Source organism: Chanodichthys erythropterus, chromosome 9 (genome assembly GCF_024489055.1).
Source record: "Chanodichthys erythropterus isolate Z2021 chromosome 9, ASM2448905v1, whole genome shotgun sequence".
NCBI classification, from domain to species: domain Eukaryota; kingdom Metazoa; phylum Chordata; class Actinopteri; order Cypriniformes; family Xenocyprididae; genus Chanodichthys; species Chanodichthys erythropterus.
Window position 1 is genome coordinate 34,382,926 of NC_090229.1, and position 23,380 is coordinate 34,406,305.

Sequence of the window (23,380 nt, forward strand, 5' to 3'; positions counted from 1 at the left end):
AAACTGTCATTTTGACCTTCAACCCAATGAACCCCACTGAAGTCCACTATATGGAGAAAAATCCTTGACTGAAGAAAGAAAAACATATTCTTTTAAAGTATTATTTCTGTAATAATACCATTTTTAAAACTATAATAAAGTGAACTTCTTCTTCACGAGGGACTGTCACCAACTCCACTCTTTTTCTTTCCCCTCTTCTGTCTTTCATCATTCTTACCTCTCTCTCAGCATAATAGAAGAGATCTTCATGCAGTTCCCCATCTGTGAGAGCGATGATGACACTGGCTGTGCGGTATCCTTCAAAGAGACAACATTTTTATCATGTTTGTAACTTGATGCCAGATTTTGATTAATAATTTTTTTAAACTGTTTTACAGCAGGGGAATGCAACATGCTGAAACTAGCAAGAAAGTAATTTTGATATCTAAAAGAACAATATTAGGGGGAATAAATCGTAATTGTGCTGAATCGAAACAGCCTAAACCAGATAAACTGGTTAAGCTGATGACCAGTTTAAATAACCAACTAAGACCATCTTGTTGCTTGTACAAGTACAAGGTGTGTTTTGGGCACTTTCATGCTGGTTTTAGCATAGCAACACAGGTTAAACTGGTCTACCTGCAACTATATCCAGTTTAACCATCTTCTGTCAGTAATATAAAACCAATTAGAAAAAATGAAGATTGTTTAAACAAAATAGTGTTTTAAATTGACCTACCCTCAGAGTTACCATAGTAAATCTGTTCGCTTGCCTAGTAGTAATAAAGAACAAAGAAAAACATCAGAAATATTGTAATCTCAAGCAGATCAAACAACATTCACAGCGATTAGTTATTTCCCTGAAATAATGGAATAAATTTACCCCGATGTGAAAGATTTAGTCATTTTTTTAGGTCCATCAGTCTGAGTACAGGCCAAACATAACCTTCGTGAAGATGATTTAGAGCTATTTGTCATAGCTGGATGGGAAGTACTGCTGAGCCAAAATGGTTCCTACTGGCTCACTCACCCTCAGAATGCCTTCATGCATAAAAGTGTCTCCACCTGGCCGGACATTCTTCAGTTCCTCCAAACCGATACGAATTTGGTCCCTGACATTTGCACACAATGAAAAAGTCATGAAAAATACATCATGGCCAATAATAATAACAATAATTAAATCATTAAATATTAATTAAATAATTCTAGAGATCATGGAGTGTAAGTATACCAGCCAAAAGCTTGTAATAATGAAGATAATATTGTAAACTGTAATATTGTTGAATATTATTATGATTTTAAATAACTATTTTCTTTTTTTAAAAATGTCATTTATTCCTGTGATCAAAGCTGAATTTTCAGCATCATTACTCCAGTCTTCAGTGTCACATGATCCTTCAGAAATCATTCTAATATGCTGATTTGATGCTCAAGAAAAATGTTTTATTATTATCAATGTGTTACGGTTATCTGTGTTTGATTCTGTTTACAAGTGGGTTTTGTCTAGTTCTGTTTCCTTTGTTTCTAGTGGTTTTCTTTGAGTTTCTTTGCTTTAATTTGTTCATGGTTTGACACCTGTTGCTTGTTCCCTTTATTGGTTTGAGATTATTAATTTAAGCTCTGATTTTTCCCTACCTTATAGTCTTTGTTTTTCTAAATTTTCAAATTCAACAAAAAAGTTTTGGGACGCCTGACATTACATTCTTAATCTGTATGGTTTAATATGGAGTTGGCCCACCTTTTGCAGCTATTACAGCTTCAACTCTTCTGGAAAGGCTTTCCACAAGGTTTAGGAGTGTGTTTATGGGAATTTTTGACTATTCTGCTAAAAGCAAATTTGTGAGGTCAGACACTGATGTTGGCGAGAAGGCCTGGCTCGCAGTCTCCGCTCTAATTCATCCCAAAGGTGTTTTATCGGGCTGATGTCAGGACTCTGTGCAGGCCAGTCAAGTTCCTCCACACCAAACTCACTCATCCATGTCTTTATGGACCTTGCTTTGTGCACTGGTGCGTAGTCATGTTGGAACAGGAAGGGGCCATCCCCAAACTGTTCCCACAAAGTTGGGAGTTGGGAGAAATTGTCCAAAATGTCTTGGTATACTGAAGCATTAAGAGTTCCTTTCACTGGAACTGAGGGGCCAAGCCCAACCCCTGAAAAACAACCCCACACCATAATCCCCCTCCACCAAACTTTACACTCAGCACAATACAGTCAGGCAAGTACCGTTCTCCTGGCAACCGCCAAACCGAGACTCATCCATCGGATTGCCAGACAGAGAAGCGTGATTCGTCACTCCAGAAAACATGTATCCACTGCTCTAGAGTCCAGTGGTGGCGTGCTTTACACCACTGCATCTGACACTTTGCATTGCACTTGGTGATGTAAGGCTTGGATGCAGCTGCTCGGCCATGGAAACCCATTCCATGAAACTCTCTACACACTGTTGAGCTAATCTGAAGGCCACACGAAGTTTAAAGGTCTGTATCTATTGACTCTGCAGAAAGTTGGCAACTTCTGCGCACTGTGTGCCTCAGCATGCACTTACCCCGCTCTGTGATTTTACGTGGCCTACCACTCTGTGGTAGAGTTGCTGTTGTTCCCAATTGCTTCCACTTTGTTATGATACCACTAACAGTTGACCGTGGAATATTTAGTAGTGAGGAAATTTCACGAATGGACTTATTGCACAGGTGGCAACCTATCACGGTACCACGCTCGAATTCACTGAGCTCCTGAGAGTGACCCAATCTTTCACAAATGTTTGTAGAAGCAGTCTGCAAGCCTAGGTGCTTGATTTTACACACCTGTGACCATGGAAGTGATTGGAACACCTGAATTCAATGATTTGGAGGGGTGTCCCAATACTTTTGGCAATATAGTGTAGTAGTTAAAGACACTTAATATAAAGTGCGGCCAAAAAATAATAGATCGATTTATTGAAAAAAGAATTAATAGATTAATTGATAATCAAAATAATAGTTTGTTATAGCCCTAAATTTAAAAAAGTTTTATTGATTGATTGTTTGTGTGTGGTGGGGCCAGCTCCAGAACACCGAACAGATATGTGCTTTGGTTTTTTATGACTCATGTTGCCCATTCAGGCTTTCTCAAGCCAACATCAAAGTTTGTTTACAAACTTTAGCTTCTAGTTCTGCTTATAATGGTATGCACAGTGTGATGGATTGTGCTTTTTAAATAGAAAATGTAATGGTCAAACGTACACCGACCACAAATGATACCCTAACAATCACTGACAAACCAACACTTCTCTGGACATATGGAAAAGCCTTAGTCACAATGAAGTTTGGCATTGGCAGCTCACAAAAGTGACATTACTTTAGAAATTGTGAGCCACATGCTGAAGTCATAGAAGTGCTGTTTTAAGGACTGGAGACGATCGCCAAGACCAGGGAATGTTCACAGCAGATGTGCCGTACTTTATGGGTCATTAACTGTCACATGATCGATTCTCACAGATTTGGCCTTCATTTATTTTTTGGTAACAAAAGTGTAAAACTTCTTTTGCCACAAACTCATAGGAAGGTCAAAACCCTTCCAAACTGCAAAAGTGAACATGATGCATTTGAGCAAACAGCTGGAGTTAAACAGGTATGTTTGTAAATAATGAAGATAAAGTTTACTCACCTGTCTTCTGTAAGCTGCATCAAAATCTTGCCCTGATCGGAGAACACAATGAAGGACATCCGCAACTGTGGGCTACATGCAACAACAAATTATAATGTTTAAACATGTATATTTGACTGAAATTATGATTTCAATGTACATTTTTGAAATAACTGAAATGGTGTAATATAGTTTTCAAAAAGCATATTTGGTAACACTTTATTTCGATGGTCTACTTAAGACATTCAACTAAGTAACTCTGCAACTACCAGTCATAGTAGACTGTCTGCTAACACTTTATTTTGATGCTCCCCAACAGACATTACTGACAATATGTAACTTAGCAAGCACGTCAACTTATTCTACTAACCTGAACCCTAACCTAACAGTCTACTACTCTAATGAGAGTTAGTTGACATGTAATTGCAAAGTTACTTACAATAAGTAGAAAGTGGACTATTGAAATAAAGTGTAACCAATTCATTAATTTACAGAACTTTTATTAAGCCAACTAGAAATTATAGATGCAAATAAATATTTTTACTTAAACATGATTTAGAGAGGTGGTGTTTGTTCAGGGAATTTTTCATCCACATATACAGTATAGTAGAAAAAATAACGCACACTCACACATTTTTGTTAGACTCTGTCTTTGCCTACCTTATGAACTTATGTGCCAGATGTTCCACAAAGTTATATATTTCATTCCAGTGATGCTGCACACTTCCTGATCTGCAGGGTGAAACAGACATATTGGACACTTACAGTCGAACATCAAGAGGGCAATAAAGATTCACAAGCTGAGAAGAATAGCCAAAGTTTGAGATTTACAGCTGTGTGAATAAGAGTTTTTTTTTCTTCTAAAAGCAGCAGTTCAAAAACTACATTGACACATTTTTATCCTCCCCAGAGGGAAATCATTCAAGTATCCCGCATCCTCCCAGAGCAGCTGTCTGAATGAGTGCGATGCCAGCTGTTAATATTCCATTGACTATGAATTCAGCCAAAGATCAACAATCATGAATCTTAAATATTACAGTTGTATACAGTAGTATTACAGTAATATTTCACTGAAACCTCACATTGGAATCTGACTTTGAAATTTAAATTAAATTAAAACTCTTTAAAATCTCAAATAGAGTAAGATAGAGGAGGATGCCATCCTATAAGAGCAATGTACATTTACATTTGAATTGTAACATATTTATGTATAAGTTTAGGCAGGATGATGATGCATCAGCCAGTGTGTTATTAATGGAAATAGAAACATTTGCTAAATTGTCGTGGCACAAAATGTAAATTTATTCAAAGACTAGCTACTTGAGTAAGATGGCTTTCTAACTGGGTCAAGAAGCCCCCTAGCTATTCTATTCTATTTAAAATGTTTTTTTGACAATTTAGTTGAATAATTGAACAACCAGTGACAGACAAAGCAGAATCCTATACCTCACGAGTTCACACTTACAAATAATCAGATTAAATAGTATGCGTATTTGGCATGCTGTCCGAGGAGAAGGCTCCGAGCTCTGTATTTTGGCCCGAACCCAGAGTACTCCCCCAGTATTTCTGGTTAGGAAAGTAACCAGGCGAGTGTGAGGAGACGGGGTGGTGGAGGGATGCTGAAAACTGTCGAGAAACGTAGGTGAGTCGACTGTATATATATATACATATAAAATGCCCAAGTGCAGTGCCCTTAATGCACACTAAACCCACACTATCTTGAATACCGCTTCGAGGCTAAGCGTATCCCATCATGCATTATGTTCGGGAACTCACATGTCCCGAAATTGCGAGACGTCAAGGAAAACATTCGACTGTAAGTTAAATTAATTATATATTACATATAATTTGGTAGTAAAATATTAAGTGTTGCTTATTTTATTGATGCAAAGATGAGTAGGCTATGTGTATTTTGTACATCAATTGCAACTGCTTTTTTAACACTTAAAGAAGCACCACAATTTTAAAATAGTGTCTTCTGTTAGTTACATAGCAACCACTGAACAGACATTTAAAAGTGTATTTTAAAATGCAAAGTACTGAAAATAATCATAAAAAAGCTCTGTATAATGCTTGCATTTTTGGAAGACTATAAGTGTGTCCCATCAGGTAATCAAAAGTTCTACACAGTACACACACTTGCAGTCTTCATGCCCACTTGAACACTTGAGCCAAATACAGGAAATAGGTCATGTAAGTAGACAAGTGGTCAAAGACCGCAAATGTGGGTATTATTTGGACAGGGCATAAATACCACTATTTGTGGTCTTGGCCATGCAACAGGAAGTAAGTGCACATTTTATTGGTGCAAAGTGTTGTAATTTTTTTTGTGCAATTTCTTTTTATCACTGAAAGGGTTAGTTCACCCAAAAATAAAAACTCTGTCATTAATGACTCACCCTCATGTCGTTCCACACCCATAAGACCTTTGTTCATCTTCAGAACACAAATTAAGATATTTTTTGATGAAATCCAAGAGCTATCTGGCCTCTGATAGACTGCAACGTAACTGAAACTTTCAAGGCCCAGAAAGGTACTAAAGACACCATTAAAATAGTCCATGTGACTAGTACAGTGGTTCATCCTTAATGTTCTGAAGCGACGAGAATACTTTTTGTGTACCAAAAAAACAAAATAACGACTTTTCAACAATATAGTGATGGGCCGATTTCAAAACACTGTTTTGGAGCTTTACGAATCGAATCAGTGAATCGGATCTTATATCAAATGGCTAAACTGCTGAAATCAAGTGACTTTGGTGCTCTGAGTCACTGATTCGATTCGCAAAGTTCCGAAGCAGTGTTTTGAAATCGTTATTTTGCTTTTTTGGCGCACAAAAATATTCTTGTCGCTTTATAATATTAAAGGTGCACTATGTACAAATTTTTCAGTAAAATATCCAAAAACCACTAGGCCAGTGTTATATATTTTGTTCACTTGAGTACTTAGAACATCCCAAATGTTTGCAACTATTTGTAAATCATGAGAAAATTGCAGTTTTAACCAAGGCTCCGGGACGTGTGAGGAGTCGTCTGTCAATGGCGTCATACCCATGTTACTCTCAGAAACCATGGAAACACCAAAGACTCTTTAATACTTACATGTTTTAATAGACAAGGGAACAACTGTTTTGATATATTTATAGACAGAAAACTAATTGTTGTTATATAGCTCAACACATTTAGTCTTATCGTTTAAATCTAATTTTCTTGATTTTTTGCGAGTACCATGCTTTACCATGCCTCAGAGAAAAACACTATTTTGTGAAGTAGCTAACATAGCATAATCAGATGCAGCTTTATTTTTAGCAACAGTAATACAGCATTTTCTCCATCATACAATACATTTTAAAATTAATTGCATGCCATTTATCAACACAAGCCATCCAGCATTTAACATGATAATCTAATATCTTACTGCAGTGTGTAACAGTGTCTCACATCACCCACCGAGTGATGACACAGAGTAACGTTATAACATAATTTTCAACACTCTCAAATGTATCTAATATGATAAACAGAGCTGTGTTACCTCATACTCATGACTGGAAAAGCGGAAGCAGCGCTGGCGACTGTGACATAATAAAAGTTCTGCTGCTAGTGAGAGGTGTGTCGCGCAATCGCTCCAGCTCCTCGTTCAGCTCCACAACACTCGGTTCTGCTCTGCTTCATACTACATTAACGTTAATAATCGCATCCATGAACATGATTTCTTCCCGAGGTCTATCCCAATTGTTTTACACTGGTTGTGAGGTGAATACCACATGTCCCAAGATTCCATGCTCAAACCTGCCGTCATCAAGCTACACCTTTATTTTGAATAGACCTCTAGTGGACAGAAAATATTACATATTGCACCTTTAAGGTAGAACTACTGTACTCACATGAACTGATTTAAATATGTTTTTAGTACCTTTATGGATCTTGAGAGAGGAAGTACCATTGCTGTGAATGCAGGCCTCACTAAGCCATCGGATTTAATCAAAAATATCGTCATTTTTGTGTTCCGAACGGCGGTCTTATGGGTGTGGAACGACATGAGGGTAAGTAATAAATGACATTATTTTCATTTTGGTGTGAACTAACCTTTTGAATCCCCATTAAAACCAAAGCAGTCTCATTAGACAAGCCGTTTTGATTCTCTGAGTGATGTGACGTCACATTCCTCATGCCCCGCCCATGACCGCTAATTGACAGTCCTGCATTACCATATTTTCCGCCCTCAGCGAGCTGTATGCTGTCCGCCATTTTCTCCGCGCTCGAGCAGCTGTAGTGACAACAATGTCTGGTAAGAGATGTTTTGTTGGATGGAAGAGTGAACAGTCTTCATTTACTGACATCTGAGCAAAGCACTGAATTAGTTTTGTTTTTCAATGGAATTCGCCACAGATCTAATGTACACATACGATTTCTGTAACGTTGCCTGCTATTTAAATTCACAGACATAGCTGGTTCTTTTTATGTGAACTGTGTGTTTTTGACAGAACCTTGTGTGTATTTGACAGTTTAAACAAAACAAAAAATGTGAAGGAGAAGTTACTCACGACACGAAACTTGACGTCTGACAGCTGTATGCGTGTGTGTGTCTGTGGGTGCTTCAGATATCGATCCGTTAGAAGTTTAAACTGATAAAGCTTTAAAACCCATGGAAATAATACACTTTAATGATAAAAGAAGAACTATGCTATCTGTGAGAGTGAGAGTGATCACGATATAGGTGATAATCAAAACATTAGGCAGAGTCAGGAACTGTGAACGTAGAGAGGGGGCGGGGCACAGCAGTTCATTTGCATTTAAAGGCACATGTACGAAAACAGCCTATTGTTGACTGCAGTCAGAAATGGGTATTTACAACATGGATTTATAAGTAATCTGTGAGGTATTTTAAGCTGAAACTTTACCAACACATTCCGGGGACACCTGAGACTGGTAGACTGTATGAATACTTTTTGGGTATAATATGTCAGTTTTGCTATCCTCACTTACACAAATGAACTATAGTATCCTGCACCCACTAGTAAAAATATATAAAAATGTCTGAATAATTTTTTGTTTGACTGTAAGTCCAATAAAGGAGAGAGAGCATCTCGCATTTTGCTCCTAAACTCTGGAATAGCCTTCCTGATGATGTTTGGGGCTCAGAGACACTCACCCAGTTTAAATCTAGATTAAAGATGCATCTCTTTAGCCAAGCATTCACATCATGCATCTCATAACCTTGCACTCCAGTTACATCAAATCAAAAGCACATGACTATACAGTGCATGCAGAATTATTTGGCACGTTGATTTTCTGATCGTATTTTTTTCCAGGCACATCTTACCATTTCCAAACCACATTAATTAACATAAACCATATTAACATAATCTTAAAGTCTGCGTGAACCGGAAGTTGCAAACGTCTTTTCTCCAGTGTTGTGACATTTTTCCAATTGAAACAGAATATTGAATAGAGGGTAGAGTTTTACTTTAGTGCTCCTCCTCTCCATCTCTCGCTCACAGCAGACTAACAGTTCGATGGGGAGTGGTTTACGTGTTTTCAACCCAAGCCATCAAAATTACGTCATCAGAGAAGGAACGCCATTCCAGACCGGAAGTAACTTTTCAGATTTTGATTAAAGATTACTGTGACAAACAATTTTTTTCTGTGTTTTAACTTGCACGGATTAATTGTTTACCACAAGACTAGTAATATGCACTAACAAAGTAAATAACGTTAAATTGCAGTTAAGGCATGACCAATGGACAGCAAAACGCTCATTGGGTCAGACAAAAACACGGTGGGAAGACAAGACACATGTTAACAGCAAAAGAATTAAGAATTAAGGTGAAGAATTAAGTGTGAAACCATCAGAAACCCTTTAGTCTCCAGCGCCACCATTTTCCAGAACTGCAACCTACCTGGAGTCTCCAGAAGTACAAGGTGTCAGGATCTCAGAGACTTAGGTTAGGTAAAGAATCCTAAAAAATGACCCCCACTTAATATGAATCACAAGCTGAAGTGTTGTGAAATACATGAATACTGGTTTTTATAGGCTTTATAGACAGACAGATTGAGAGTGACTCTTGAAGGACCAGCACCACATCCTCTTGTACCACTTCCAGAATCTGGCAGTAAGTTTTGGGAGTTCATTTTTAGTCCATCTCTACAAAACAGACTTCAGGGTAGAAGATAGACTAAAAATGAACTCCCATAACAATTATATAGAAATGAATGATTAAATACAACATTAATAGTAATTATTAAGAAATGTGCCTGGAAAAAAAAATATGATCAGAAAATCAACGTGAATAATAATTCTGCACACACTGTATCTTTGTTCGAAATGTTATGATCAGCAGCTACGCTAATTATTCGCTTTTTTGTTTTATCTTGGAATGCCCATCCCGAGGTAACTAGAGAGTACGTCAGCTCCAGTTTAGATCCAGCCTCTTATGAAGACTTCAGATGTGAAGAGATAACGCAAACTCTGAATCAACATACACCAATGCAAAATTTTCTATATATTGTAATCATTATGTTCACCACTTATGACATCCACCTTTAAATGTTTATATTAAATCACTTACACAATTGTTCTTTGAGGATGGTCCAAAGCAGCCAGTAGGCGGGCATTATGCAAATGAGGGAACCAGGGTGATGCTAACTTATGCGTTGGCCTACAAAAATACATCATCACTCTACAGGACTACAAATGAAGTGTTTCAGGCGGGTGTTTTCTGTTCGAAAGATTTCCGCCTTTTGGCATGGACTTTGTGTCTTGAAAATTTCCATTGTTTAGATTGGTTACATGCATAAAATAGCTATATTATACACAAAATGAAAGGTTAAAAAAGCATAATAGGTGCCATTTAATGTTCCAGTATAATTACCTCATGAAGGCATTCTGATTAGTTCAGTTATCACTGTGCCAGATGTTATTTTAATGATGCCATGTCTAGTGCAGAGCGACGACCATTGGGTTATTCAAATCATGTACTTGTTGTTATAATGTATAACTCTGCCCACAATAAAATTGCTTTCAGATGATCATGTTTTTGCATGGTAAAGCTGTTTAAAAATACAGGCCCTGCCATCAAACCTGTCATCAAAATAGTGGATTACTCAGATGTGCACTTTATATTAGTTATTAAATAGATGTAATCATTGTTATCATATTTTATTCAAGTACAATGGAGAAATGTGTTTTGCAACATTTTTTTTTTTTGTTTTTTTTGCCACACTTTAATACTGTCTGAAAAAAAAAAAATCCCTGATAACAAAATATCAAATTAAGTAGCATCCGCTTTCAGTTCTCAAGTTCACAAAGGTCTTTTTGTCTTAATTTAAAAACAAATAAAAACTGTTACATTTTGATTTGAGTGAGTGTACTGTATGTTATATCATTCTTGCAAAAAAAAGTTCCGGTCCTGGTTCGGTCCATACAGATTTTCATTTGTTCTATACAATCCACAAATATTCACAGCGTGAAACACAGTATCCATAGAATATGGATATTTTTTGTCACATAGCAATTTTTGTTATGGCATTATGTCTTCTTTTTGACTATGCTTTGCTTAATAAACTTGGTTACCAACATTCCTCAAAATATCTCCTTTTCTGTTTCTTACAAAAGATGTAAGAAACTCATACAGGTTTGGAACAACGTGAGGTTTAGAATTATTAATTGCAATGAAATGATGTGAGATAATGTGGCAAAAGTATTTGAATTGTTTAGGCACTGCCTCTGTCCTCCTCTCGCCTTCCTCTGTGCTTGTCTTTCTCCCTCTCAAACTATATTTTTCCATTGTTAGTGGGATGCAGGGCTCCAAAACAACCAAAGCAGGCAGGGTTTGGAACATCTGGAGCTGATGGTGAAGTGGTTTAACAAGAGGCAAATGGTATGTGTGTGCGAGAGTGTAAAAGAGAAGGATTTATTTATATAGCTATAACTCTTAATGAACTAGCCTGCCCAAGATTGCATATTCATTTTAACTAAAATTGGACTGGATTGTCACATTATTCAGTTCCTCCCTAACCCAAAGGTTTAGATAATTCCTGGGAATGGATGAGAGCACAAAACCCACCCCCAACCACATTTCTCAGCTTTTATTTCAGAACTAGAACAGGTCAACGAGGACATTTCAATTATATTGGCTCAAAACAATAGCAGTTAGCCTAGCGACCGTTAGGTAAATTATGTTTTTCTAGTCACAAAAACCATAAAGTATCCATATAATTAAAAATATCATTATGTAAGCTGAAAGTTAAAGTAGCTCATTAGAAAGTACATTAGAAAGTTAGAAAGTCATTGGAAAAGTACAGTTACATTTCCTAAATATTGAAGACATGGTATAAATCAAGCCTATTTGAGGATACATAAGAGTTAAAAGTATTCATACAGTCAAACTCCTAATTTAGCAGTACTGATATTAGACATAAATTAAGTTTCATATATCAGTCTTTTATTAACGTAAAATGCATTGTTTGCATGAGAAAGTATAATATCACTACTAGAGAAACTACTAATAATCAGCTAAACCTTGGGTTTAAGACAAAAAATAATGATGTATAACGTTCTAAGCACATGGTCTAAAGCACACAGTCTAAGTGCACTTAGGGCATCCAAATCTACTTTTGCTAGTTTAACAAGGGGAAATATGGTTGGCCCGCCCGGCACATGGTCTAAAAGGGTTGTCCCAAGTTTCTTAATAGGTAATAGGTGTGTTTTGGGCGTAACGTGCAATAAACCAATAAGAGTCTCATCTCCCATTCCCTTTAAAAGCCAGTTGCACTCGCGGCATGGCGGATTCGCTATTTACATGGCGGAATTTGCAAGCGGAAAAACTGACCGCTTTTCTAGTGAGGAAACAGATCTGCTCATGCGCGAGATTTATTCGTGCGAGCAGACCATCTACAGGACAGGCCGGATTCCACCAAAGCATTTTTATCTTTATGCACACAATAATTTTTACATTGAAATCATTTTATTTTTTCCGTCCCTGTGTGTGTAATAAGCAGAGTGTACGCACGTTGTGCACCCACCTATAGGCGCATATTACTTATGCGGTTTTTAAAGGTGCCCTAGAATCAAAATTTGCAAATCTTGGCATAGTTAAATAACAAGAGTTCAGTACAGTGAGTCTCAAACTCCATTGTTTCCTTCTTCTTATGTAAATCTCATTTGTTTAAAAGACCTCCGAAGAACAGGCGAATCTCAACATAACACCAACTGTTACGTAACAGTCGGGATCATTAATATGTACGCCCCCAATATTTGCATATGTCAGCCCATGTTCAACGCATTACACAAGGGCAGCCAGTATTAACGTCTGGATCTGTGCACAGCTGAATCATCAGACTAGGTAAGCAAGCATGGACAATAGCGAAAAATGGCAAATGGATCAATAATATCTGACATGATCCATGATTACATGATATTTTTAGTGATATTTGTAAATTGTCTTTCTAAATGTTTCGTTTAGCATGTTGCTAATGTACTGTTAAATGTGTTACCATCGTTTATTACTGTATTCACAGAGGCAAGAACTGTCGTTATTTTCATTATTAAACACTTGCAGTCTGTATAATTCATAAGCACAACTTCAGTCTTTATAAATCTCTCTAACAGTGTAGCATTAGCCGTTAGCCATGGATCACAGCCTCAAATTCATTCAGAATCAAATGTAAACACCTCAAATTCATTCAGAATCAAATGTAAACATCCAAATAAATACAATACTCACATAATCCGACGCATGCATGCAGCATGCATGACAAACACTTTGTAAAGATCCATTTTGAGGGTTATATTAGCTGTGTGAACTTTGTTTATGCAACGATAGAGTCGAGAGCTCTGGAGGGGACGGAAAGCGCGAGCAATCAAAGGGGCTGCAGCCCTGAATCGGCGCATTTCTAATTATGCCCCAAAATAGGCAGTTAAAAAAATTAATTAAAATAAATCTATGGGGTATTTTGAGCTGAAACTTCACAGACACATTCAGGGGACACCTTAGACTTATATTACGTCTTGTAAAAAAAATGTTCGATGGCACCTTTAAATAACAAAAACAATATTGCGCCATTGACTTTAGAACAGGATTCAGTTGGTCAATGGCTCAGTCCTTTTCAGTTGCCTCAAAATAGTAACGTGCCAACAATGCACCTGAACACACCTCGTTTTCAGACCAGCATGGGCACACAAATGGGTGCAAATGCATTTGCTATTTAAACAACGTGGTGCAGGATGTGAAAATGAATACTGCGTTGGGCTGAAACTAGCAAAAAACAATTGCGTTGCTCCTGGTGCCTCATTGCAATGGGTGTACGATAGGGCCTTAGAGTGTATGTGCGTCTATTTTTGGAAATTATTTAGGGAGCCCCCTGCTACACACCCACCCATCTTGCAGGCAACGCCCTATACCTCCAGCTTCACAAGGTCCTCTGGGGATCTCTAATGATAAATCACATGAAACAAGGTACCCATGTAACCAGCGCTCATGAAGAGTATTTATAGCAAGTCCCAGTGACGTCACATTGGAAAGTGTCTGATTAAAGCATTCTAATTTGGGACAATGGTCAAATATTTAGTTTGATCAAAGAATGATGTGATTGACCATTCAGAGCCAGTTTCATAACACATCGTCTTTATGCCCAACACTGCTTCTAAACTCTTGTTGCACTCTCTGCAGAAGTGCTTGAGCTGAATGAATGGAGTAGAACAGTAAATGGCCTTCACAGACCCTCCTGAGCACAGGAGCCAAACCATCAAGCCCACAGCTACAAAAGTGGAGCAACAGAACAACCAAACCCCGACTTTCCCATAACTCAGTTCCAAGTGATCAGGCATTGCTGATTGATTTGTGTTGATAAACTAACCCGTGTTAAACATAACCAGAACTTAATAGTGGGCATTGTCCCATGACAGCTAGAAGGCTCCTGTTTTATTCCATTGCATCTCTTTTCTGCTGAAGACTCTAAATACTGTTATACCGCATGACTGATTATGACCAGTAGTGTTTGTATCTGCTATAGCCTTAAAAAAAACATGAATCTGACGTGCAAAATAATAATGAAACTATTGCAAAAGTCAGATTTGACTGTATTTTGCCATATTTATACTGAAAAATTGAAGAACTTCTGAAGTGCCATTTAGGTGTATTTTACTATTTAATGCTGCTCAGAGGTGGCATACATGTATTTACAATTAAATTACAGTTGTATACTTTGATACTAGGGGCTGAAGTGGGTGAAAGCAGGCATGATTTAGGCCCTGTCCACACAAACACTGGTATTTTCAAAACCGCAACTTTTTCTATGCGGTTTGGCTGTCCGTCCATAAGCAAACTCCTGCCAGGGTGAAGATTTTTAGAAACTTTGGTTACGGTGTTGTCCTGTAGATGGTGAAACCAGAGATTTTTGCTTGCGACACTGGAACCGGAACAGGTAATAACATTTTTTACAAGCTTCTGATTGGCCAACATGGCTTTACGGTTAGGGTTATATTGCCACCTGTTGGTTTGGCATGCTCTTGACAGAATTTCAAAGCATGTTTTTAAGTTTGTGGACACAATAAAAAAAATAAAAAAAAACGAAGCAGGATAAACATATAAAAACATATCCGTGTACATGTGGACTAGGCTTTAGCCTGGCTTTTATATGTAATTGAGTCTTTACATTTAATTTTGAGCAGGCACAGAATAGCCTTAAAGGGTTAGTTCAACCAAAAATGAAATTTCTGTCATTAATTACTCGCCCTCATTTCATGCCACACCCCTTTTTTTTTGTTACTTTTCTGGACCTTGAAAGTGATAATTTCATTGCTCTCTGTGGAGGATAAAAAAACCTCTTGGATTTCATCAAAAATATCTTAATTTGTGTTGCAAAGATGAACAAAGGTTTTACGGGTGTGGAACAACATGAGGGGGAGTAAATAATGACAGAATTTTCATTTTTGGGGTGAACTAACCCTTTAACTCGGTTGTGTAAAGATGCCTTTTGACAACTTTCGACAGATTTTGGCTTTGCTCTTTTTCTTAGTACAGTGGGGTCTAAAAGTTTAATGCCACAATAAAAAAGAGAAGATATTAATATTATTTAAACCTGGAAATAAAGAAAAAGTTTAGAAATTTCGAACAAATTAAATCAAAGAAAAGTTATTGTATTAAATAAATTAGCTACACATTTCAAAACATTCTAAAGAACATGATCATCAACAAGTCACCCTGAGTGTTGAGTGCTGTTATTAAAGTGAAAGGGGGTCATAGCAATCCTGGAATTAATGTAACTCAGTTGTGATCAATGCATTCATCAACTTTATTCTCCCACAGCATTTCTAGAATTCCTTTTGTGTATCTAGTAGAAAATAATCATTTGACTTCACAAGTCTTGTAGATGATGAAAGACATGAAAAGGGCCTAGAGGAACCTCTGAAAGCACACCGTTTTTTTTGTTGTTTTTTTGTTTTTTTGAGTGGCTTGGCCATTGGGTGCTAATATGCAATAACATAATCAACATTGTTATATTCAGGAATATGTTCTTACTGAAAAAAAAGGAGAATAAACGAAATGAAAATGAATTTGATCCGACAGAATTTGATTTACATTTAAGATCCAAGGGGACATGAGTTGAGATACAGCTGTATGTCACCGTATAACCATATGAATCTGTCCAACAATAACATCACATTCACAGCTAAACCGCCAGTCTACCCATGACGAATGATTTACATGTATTAGGAAACACAGCTGTGTTATTTTTTACTTAAAACACATTCGTCGAACATGAACATAACACTCTGGGGAAAAGTTGCCAAGTAGAGCCAAAGTTTAGACTGGTAGAAACTGAATAGTTGGAAAATGTGACCCACATCCAATCTACTGTATGTCCATGTGTGTGTATTCCTGTTGTGTACAGCACTCATGTAAACGACTGAGTTTAGAACCGTATGTAATTGATTTTCCATGTGTTCTTATGGGTCCTAGGGCTTTCACATCATTACATGCCAAAATTAGGTCAAGATTGCTTGTAAATTGCCAAGCAAACTATCAAACAAATCTAAAACAGCCTTAATTTATAGTCAAAATGCATAAAAGTACATTACTTTTCTATTAAATTGCCTATGTGGAACTAATACAGCAAATATGGCAAATAGCCTCTTAAAACAGCTGTTTAATCTATCATTCCCTTGCAGGCTTTTGGCTCAGAGCTGCATATTTGTAAACTGCCCTCAGGGGGCACTACTTGCATCCAGCCAGTGTGTCCGCATTGACCCCAAACATGCAATTTTCTCACCTCATGTTAGATGAGACATATGTTACAAAAGAAAACAATTATTTTAACATAATTTTCTCACTCTCTCGTAAACTCTTCTATGTCTATGCCATTATGCACTAACTGACAAGATATCAAATTAAATGAAATTTATTTTAAAGAGAGCACACTTTTTAAGCAAACTATTTCACAAAAATCCTATGATCTATATCTGTGGATCCTCTGATAGGACACCTGTGTGAACTTGAGGAGAACTGACTTTAATTAAATTCATTGAGCAAAAATGATGAAGAAAAGTGAGTTCTCAGAAAAGCATTTGTCAGCAGATGCCACTTATTTTGCATCTAATGTAATGAAGTTCAGTCAGTGAGTGTTTAAATGGCATAGGCTTTTTTTTTTAAATGATCTTCAAAGTATCCTAAATGGACGAAGTAACTTTTGGAGTTATTTTCTACCAAAACAATGGGTTAAAAACATTAATACATGGAAGCATCACTTAATTTAGCCTTCCTCACTGTAAAAAACCCTGAAAAAGCTTTACTATACACTGCATTTAAATTATAAGCCTAATTCTACATGTGCATTTGTAATTTATACATGTGTCTCTGTCTATAACTAAGTCAGGTTAATGGTTAAAGCCCTCACTCACAGTGTCTTGTATGGTATGCAGATGCCAACACAGCATTTATGGAGTGTTGTCATGCTTATTACCATGCATTGCTTAGGAGAAGTGGTAAATAACAAGATAACTTACTTGTCTAGAACAAAATAGAGGTCAAAACCCCCATAGCAGGAGGAAGCTGCTGTCCCTTTTTCCGGCACAAGTCCTGTATTTCCATTCGCAGTGTCTACTAATTTGACACAGAGCAAAACTGCTATCCTCCAAAGTCTGCACATGTTGTAAAGCACTGTTTGAGTCAAGCAAAAGTCAGGACTACAAGAAAAATAAAAAAAGTGACCATGAGAGAAAAGTAAGGTTCCACAGGATCCTTATCAATCCGTAATCCGTATGTGGAGACCTAATTTAGAAAAAGCATTCTCCAAAAAAAGACTGAATTTGTCTTCTTTGTTCTTCTGAAGTGTCCTGTGGTAGAAGAGTTAATGTTTTACAGAAAAAAATAAGAAAATGTCTCTGGTTAGAAAGAAGTTTCTAGAACCCAATGTAAATGTGCACATGCACCCAAAAGTCTGACACACTTCTGCTTGCTGCCCCAGTTGCTGCTAGATTGATGGAGTGTGGGAGGGAGTGTGGTTGTGTGTGTTTATGTTTGAGAATGTGTGTGTGTGAGCATTTCTTTGCCCGACAGTGCAAAATCATTGTCTCTCATAGCCCCTTGACTCCAAAACAACTTTCCATCCTCTTTTTTTTTTAAAGCAATGAAGAAAGAAAGCCAAGGAGTGATTAAGGATGTTATTGCCATCTAGTGGTAAAAAATGTTAGTGAAAATGTTGACATTTATTGACTGCATCACATTAACCATATTAACTACCAAATTCCAAACATTAACAGTTTAGGCATGGAGTTAACTCCTGATAAGCCCTGAAAACATTTTCTGAGTTGTTTTTTTCTGAGTGACATACACAAAAGTAAAAACTCATAACTCCAAAACTATAGCAAGGAGAGTCAAAAGGTAGGTAATGTTTGATAGAAAAGTTTTTAAATTTTACATTTTTAGATTAAAAAAAAAAAAAGTACATTACATTTAGACATGTCATGCTGATTATATATTGTAATTATATAATCAGCATGACATGTCTAAATGTAATGTAATTTTTTTTTTTAATCTAAAAATGTAAAATTTTAAAACTTTTCTTTTTTAATAAATCTGCAAAAATGTCAACAATTCTATGTTTTTCTGTCAGTATGGGATGCTGTGTGTACATTGAGGAAAAAAAATGAACTTAAATGATTTTAGCAAATGGCTGCAATATAACAAATAGTGAAAAATTAATATTGTAATTTTTCATATCTTTCTTATTTGACATACAGTAACTCAGGAAGGAAATAAGGTAGGAGTACAATTCTAATCAAAAATCAAAAGTTACAGCATTGTTAGCCTTTTTGTTTAGCCATTGAAACCCCCTAATGGGCATTTAAAATCGTTCCTCCATGAGGAATATCTTGTGGTTGACGCAAGGGATTATGTTGATTTTGAACTCATTTCAATCAGGAGAATCCACTGTAAGTAATGATATGCCATTTTCTACCATCTATGCAGTTTTCATTAAGCCACGTGAAAGCTGATTTTAGTTAGCGTCTGTGTGCCTGTGGGGTTTTATGTGTCATAATTCTGTGAGGAATTATTGGATTATGTTGTATGTAATCGTGAGAATCTGCAGTAAATAATGATGTGCAGTTTTCCACAATTGGAGCATGTTTCATGAAGTTACGAGAAGTGACATAAATGCTGCATCGTTGTATTATTTACAAATGGGCCTTGCTGGGCTTCACATACAAAATTGTATCTGTATGCCTTTACCAGCCAATACAGTGAAAACAGCAATATTGTGAAATATTATTACAATTTTAAATATTCTATGTGAATATATTTGGAAATGACATTTATTCCTGTGATGCACAGCTGATTTTCAGCATCATTGCTTCAGTCTTCAGTGTCACATGATCCTTTAGAAATCATTAAAATATGCTGATTTAATGCTCAATTTGTATCAATTTTATATACCCTTGATAAGCATGAGAGATTTCTTTCAAAAACAAACAAATCTGAAAACCTGGTAATGCACATTTCATGTTCATTTGGACATTACTGTTATTGCCCTTTAAATCAGCAGATAAAACTGAAAAATGATAATTGATTGCTTTCCTTAACTCATGGCTGTCATTTACCAACAGCACTATGAGCACATGGAACTTTCTCAAAAACTTCATATGTGCATGTAGTGTAATCGTATTGCACTGTGCACTTGTCTGGATAGCCAGTGGGCGTCGCCATTCTGCAGAAATTAAACAAAATAAAAGGAATTAGTATGTATTATATCAGTCCAATATTGTGTCACAAAACCTATGTGTGTTATGTTAAAATGTCTCTGTGTTAAGTATGTAATCCGGTTCCCTGAGAAGGGAACAAGACATTGCGTCAGTTGCTGATGCTATGGGCCTTTAGTGCGCACTGGTGTCTGAAGCACGTGCGTAAACAAGTCAATTCTATTGGCCGAGCTAGTCATATGACGTCACTCAGTGCACCGGTATGACTATAAAAGGGCACCTGCGTTAAACGTCATCAAATTAGATTTTTCTGAAGGAGCACGCACAGGCAAGAATGGCAATGCGACACAGCATCTCGTTCACTTCTCAGGGAACCTGGTTGCATATGTAACTCAGAGATGTTGCTCAATGCCCCTAACTTCTAAAGCCCTTGGGAGCAGAACTAGTAAGAGAAGCTATAGATGTAGCATCAGCCAAGTCCAGCTTAAGTCTGGGAAACACCAAGCTGACATCAAAGAACTATCTACGACGAAAGCGGACTCTGTTGTCGCCTCTCGTCGACTGCGACTAGCAACTAAAGACGACTGTCAACTAGCATGTGCGTTATGCGCCTGCTTATAAGTAAATATCTGTCTATATTAGGTATCAATAGTCTATTTTCTTCAGTCAGCTCATGTTATTATGAAAACATTCATGCATTCGAAAAAAATTGTAACAGCCTTCTGTCTGTACCATCTTGACTTTGCTCGTTTTCATCATTTGAGGAAATCAACACCGCAGGTAATGTCACTAATAAAATTGAAGGTAGCACTTTATTTTACAGTCCTGTTTCGCATGTATAGTATATAGTATGCACTAGTCTTCTTAAACCTACCCTTAAACCTAATCTTAATCCATGTAGTTATCTTACATTATTCCGTATTTTCTTGGTAAGTACACTGTAAGTACATAGAAAGTGCAAGTACTGCAAAATAAAGTGCAACCAAGAATAAATATACTTACGCATCACAGCAGCTCATGGAATCAGCAGAACATTCACAGTCCATACATTTACTGTTTCTCCAACTGGATCCAACCGAATGCCAAGTCTTATCTGTTGAGTCCTGGCAAAACTTAACTATCAAGGATCAGAGAATTCAGAAAAATGGAAATTCAGAAATACTTTTTAGTTATGCAATTAAGCAAAGGAAAGTTTTTGTGTATGTACGTACCTGGTGTTTTATGTTGCGCGTTGAAACATGCAGCATTGACCAGAGGAAGGACAGTGCACAGAAACAAACCCCAAACCACAGACCTCTTCACAGTCAACAAACACAACCAAATAATGCAATTGATCCAATGTTAAACTTTAAATAGTTTTACCTGAAGGGCAGTATTGAGGTGTATTTAATTTTACTACAAATAAAGGCATTTGCAGTGATTTATGCAATTTATCATCGACAGGTATATATATATATATAAAAAACATCACATGCAACTGACACACATTTAATGAATACTGTAATTAATTGTGAAAAAATCAATTGACAATCATAAAATCTATATATTAAACTATAAACATAAGCAATATTATAATGGGGGCTTACCATGTTTCTACAGACAGTGATCTGATTATATGATGCAAAAATCACTATGCCTGCTTTTAAGTGAACAGATGAGGGTGGAGCAAGATGTTAATGATTAATTTTACAAATGATTTGGAAAAATTTACACAGATACATATAGTTTCATTATATTATTATTATTATAAGTAATAAGTAATAGTATTTAGTATTATTAATACATTAAAATAATTTTAAATATAAGTAATATATTTTATGCTTTATTAATGATCATTTTTAATTACAGAAAGATCATGATATGGTAAAAAAAAATCTGTCATATTGCAAATACATTAAGGAAACTTTACACAAATAAAATATAGCTAACTGCTGTTTTATTGACGAGAAAAACTAATTTGAGTAGAAAAACAGCCTTATCTGTTAAGTAAAGTGCTGTTTGGACTTTGAAGTTAAACAAACAACAGCTCAGCAGCATTCCAGTTTTATTTTTTGTATATATTTTTTTTAATTAATACTTATATTCAGAAAGGACATGCCAAAAGTGACAGCACATACATTTATAATGTTACCTAAGTTTTCTATTTTAAATAAATTAACTTTCAAAAATTTACTTTAAGCACCAAATTATCATATTAGATCATGTGACACTGAAGTAATGATGCAGAAAACTCAGCTTTGCCATCACAAATAGCATATAGCTAACTGCAGTTTTATTGAAGAGAAATACTAATTTGAGTAGAAAAACAGCCTTATCTGTTAAGTAAAGTTCTGTTTGGACTTTGAAGTTAAAACAAACAGCTCAGCAGCATTCCAGTGTATCCAATATACACTTCCGTTCAAAAAAATTGGGGTCAGTAAGTTTTATATATATATATATATATTATATATATATATATATATATCATGTGATCATTAGATCATGTGACACTGAAGACACTGAAGTAATGATGCTGAAAGCTCAGCTTTGCCATCACAGGAATAAATTACATTTTAAATATATTAAAATAAAAAAGCAGTTATTTTAAATTGTAATAATATCACATTATAACATTCAGTGGCTTTGTAAATATCCGTCACGGATTCAACTAACACACCGGGCAAATTCTAAACGGAGGGGAGCATCCCTATGCCCTACTTCCTTCAAAGGGCAGAGCCCTCCTTGGAGTGAGCAGGGCACTTGTGTGCCATTATGTAGCAGTTTGGAATGCACTTGGAAAAGGGAGCAACATAATTTCTTCATTATCTTCACCTGGGATGTTCCCATGACGATGCAGCATGGTGTCCATCAGCTGATTGGCTGTTCTTACAACAGAAATGTCTTATTATTGCTGTTAACATAGCTGTTGAAAATAAAGATACATTTATATATATATATATATATATATATTAAAATATGTTATGTATCCATGAGTGAGTGCATTTCTCTGTTCTCAACTTTTAAACTTGCCGTCTCATCTTTGGACAATGAATTACTCTCAACACATTTCCAACATATGAAACTTATTTAAACATACCATGACAAACATGTGTAAACCCTAATGCTCAAAATACTTAATTGGTTTGAGTAGGACAAACTTAAATTGAACAAATTAGCTGGGATTTCTATTTCCCAGCTTGGTTTGCCCACGGCACTCGAAAGGGAGCATAAATGCTAAAATGATGTGCTATATAATGTTTTTTTTTTGTGCTAGATTAATGGTAAGGCACATTTTAAAGTGTGGGTTTCTATAAATGTGGGTCTATAAATGTGCAAAGTTTTAAATCTGAAAGCGCATAGTATAAAAAGTTATTGTCTCTCAATAAGAGTCGACTCAGAGTCAATTAAACGAGTCGTTTCTAAACTGAATCCCAAGCCGTTTCATTGTGACGTCACAACAAAACAACATATTTCCCACCCACTTATTGCATGCGCAGACACCAGGTAAAATTATTTTTTCTCAACAATACCACAGTAGTACTTTTGTTGTGTTCCCGTCATTTTACTGATGACTACTTCTCAATCCTTAGGGAGTTTAAC

At 36.3% G+C, this 23,380-nt stretch overlaps 2 protein-coding genes across 2 annotated transcripts in view; both read right to left on the reverse strand.

Annotated features, from left to right (window-relative positions):
• Positions 1-17,751, reverse strand: part of antxr1a (ANTXR cell adhesion molecule 1a) — an 82,047-nt gene extending 64,296 nt beyond the window's left edge. The window contains exons 1-6 of the mRNA XM_067394053.1: positions 17,609-17,751; positions 4,265-4,336; positions 3,626-3,697; positions 1,010-1,091; positions 719-752; positions 218-297 (exon numbers count right to left, since the gene is read on the reverse strand). Coding sequence (XP_067250154.1) covers positions 218-297; positions 719-752; positions 1,010-1,091; positions 3,626-3,697; positions 4,265-4,336; positions 17,609-17,751 — 483 coding nt within the window. The remainder of the gene's footprint in view (positions 1-217; positions 298-718; positions 753-1,009; positions 1,092-3,625; positions 3,698-4,264; positions 4,337-17,608) is intronic.
• Positions 17,752-18,257: 506 nt separating this feature from the next.
• On the reverse strand, positions 18,258-21,402 carry LOC137026647 (beta-microseminoprotein-like). Its single transcript, XM_067394055.1, has 4 exons — positions 21,388-21,402; positions 21,013-21,097; positions 20,804-20,918; positions 18,258-19,809 (listed from the first exon to the last, which is right to left on the reverse strand). Exons 1-4 carry the CDS (start codon positions 21,388-21,390, stop codon positions 19,695-19,697), a joined length of 318 nt encoding a protein of 105 aa, XP_067250156.1. The 5' UTR covers positions 21,391-21,402; the 3' UTR covers positions 18,258-19,694.
• Between the last annotated feature and the right edge of the window lie 1,978 nt (positions 21,403-23,380).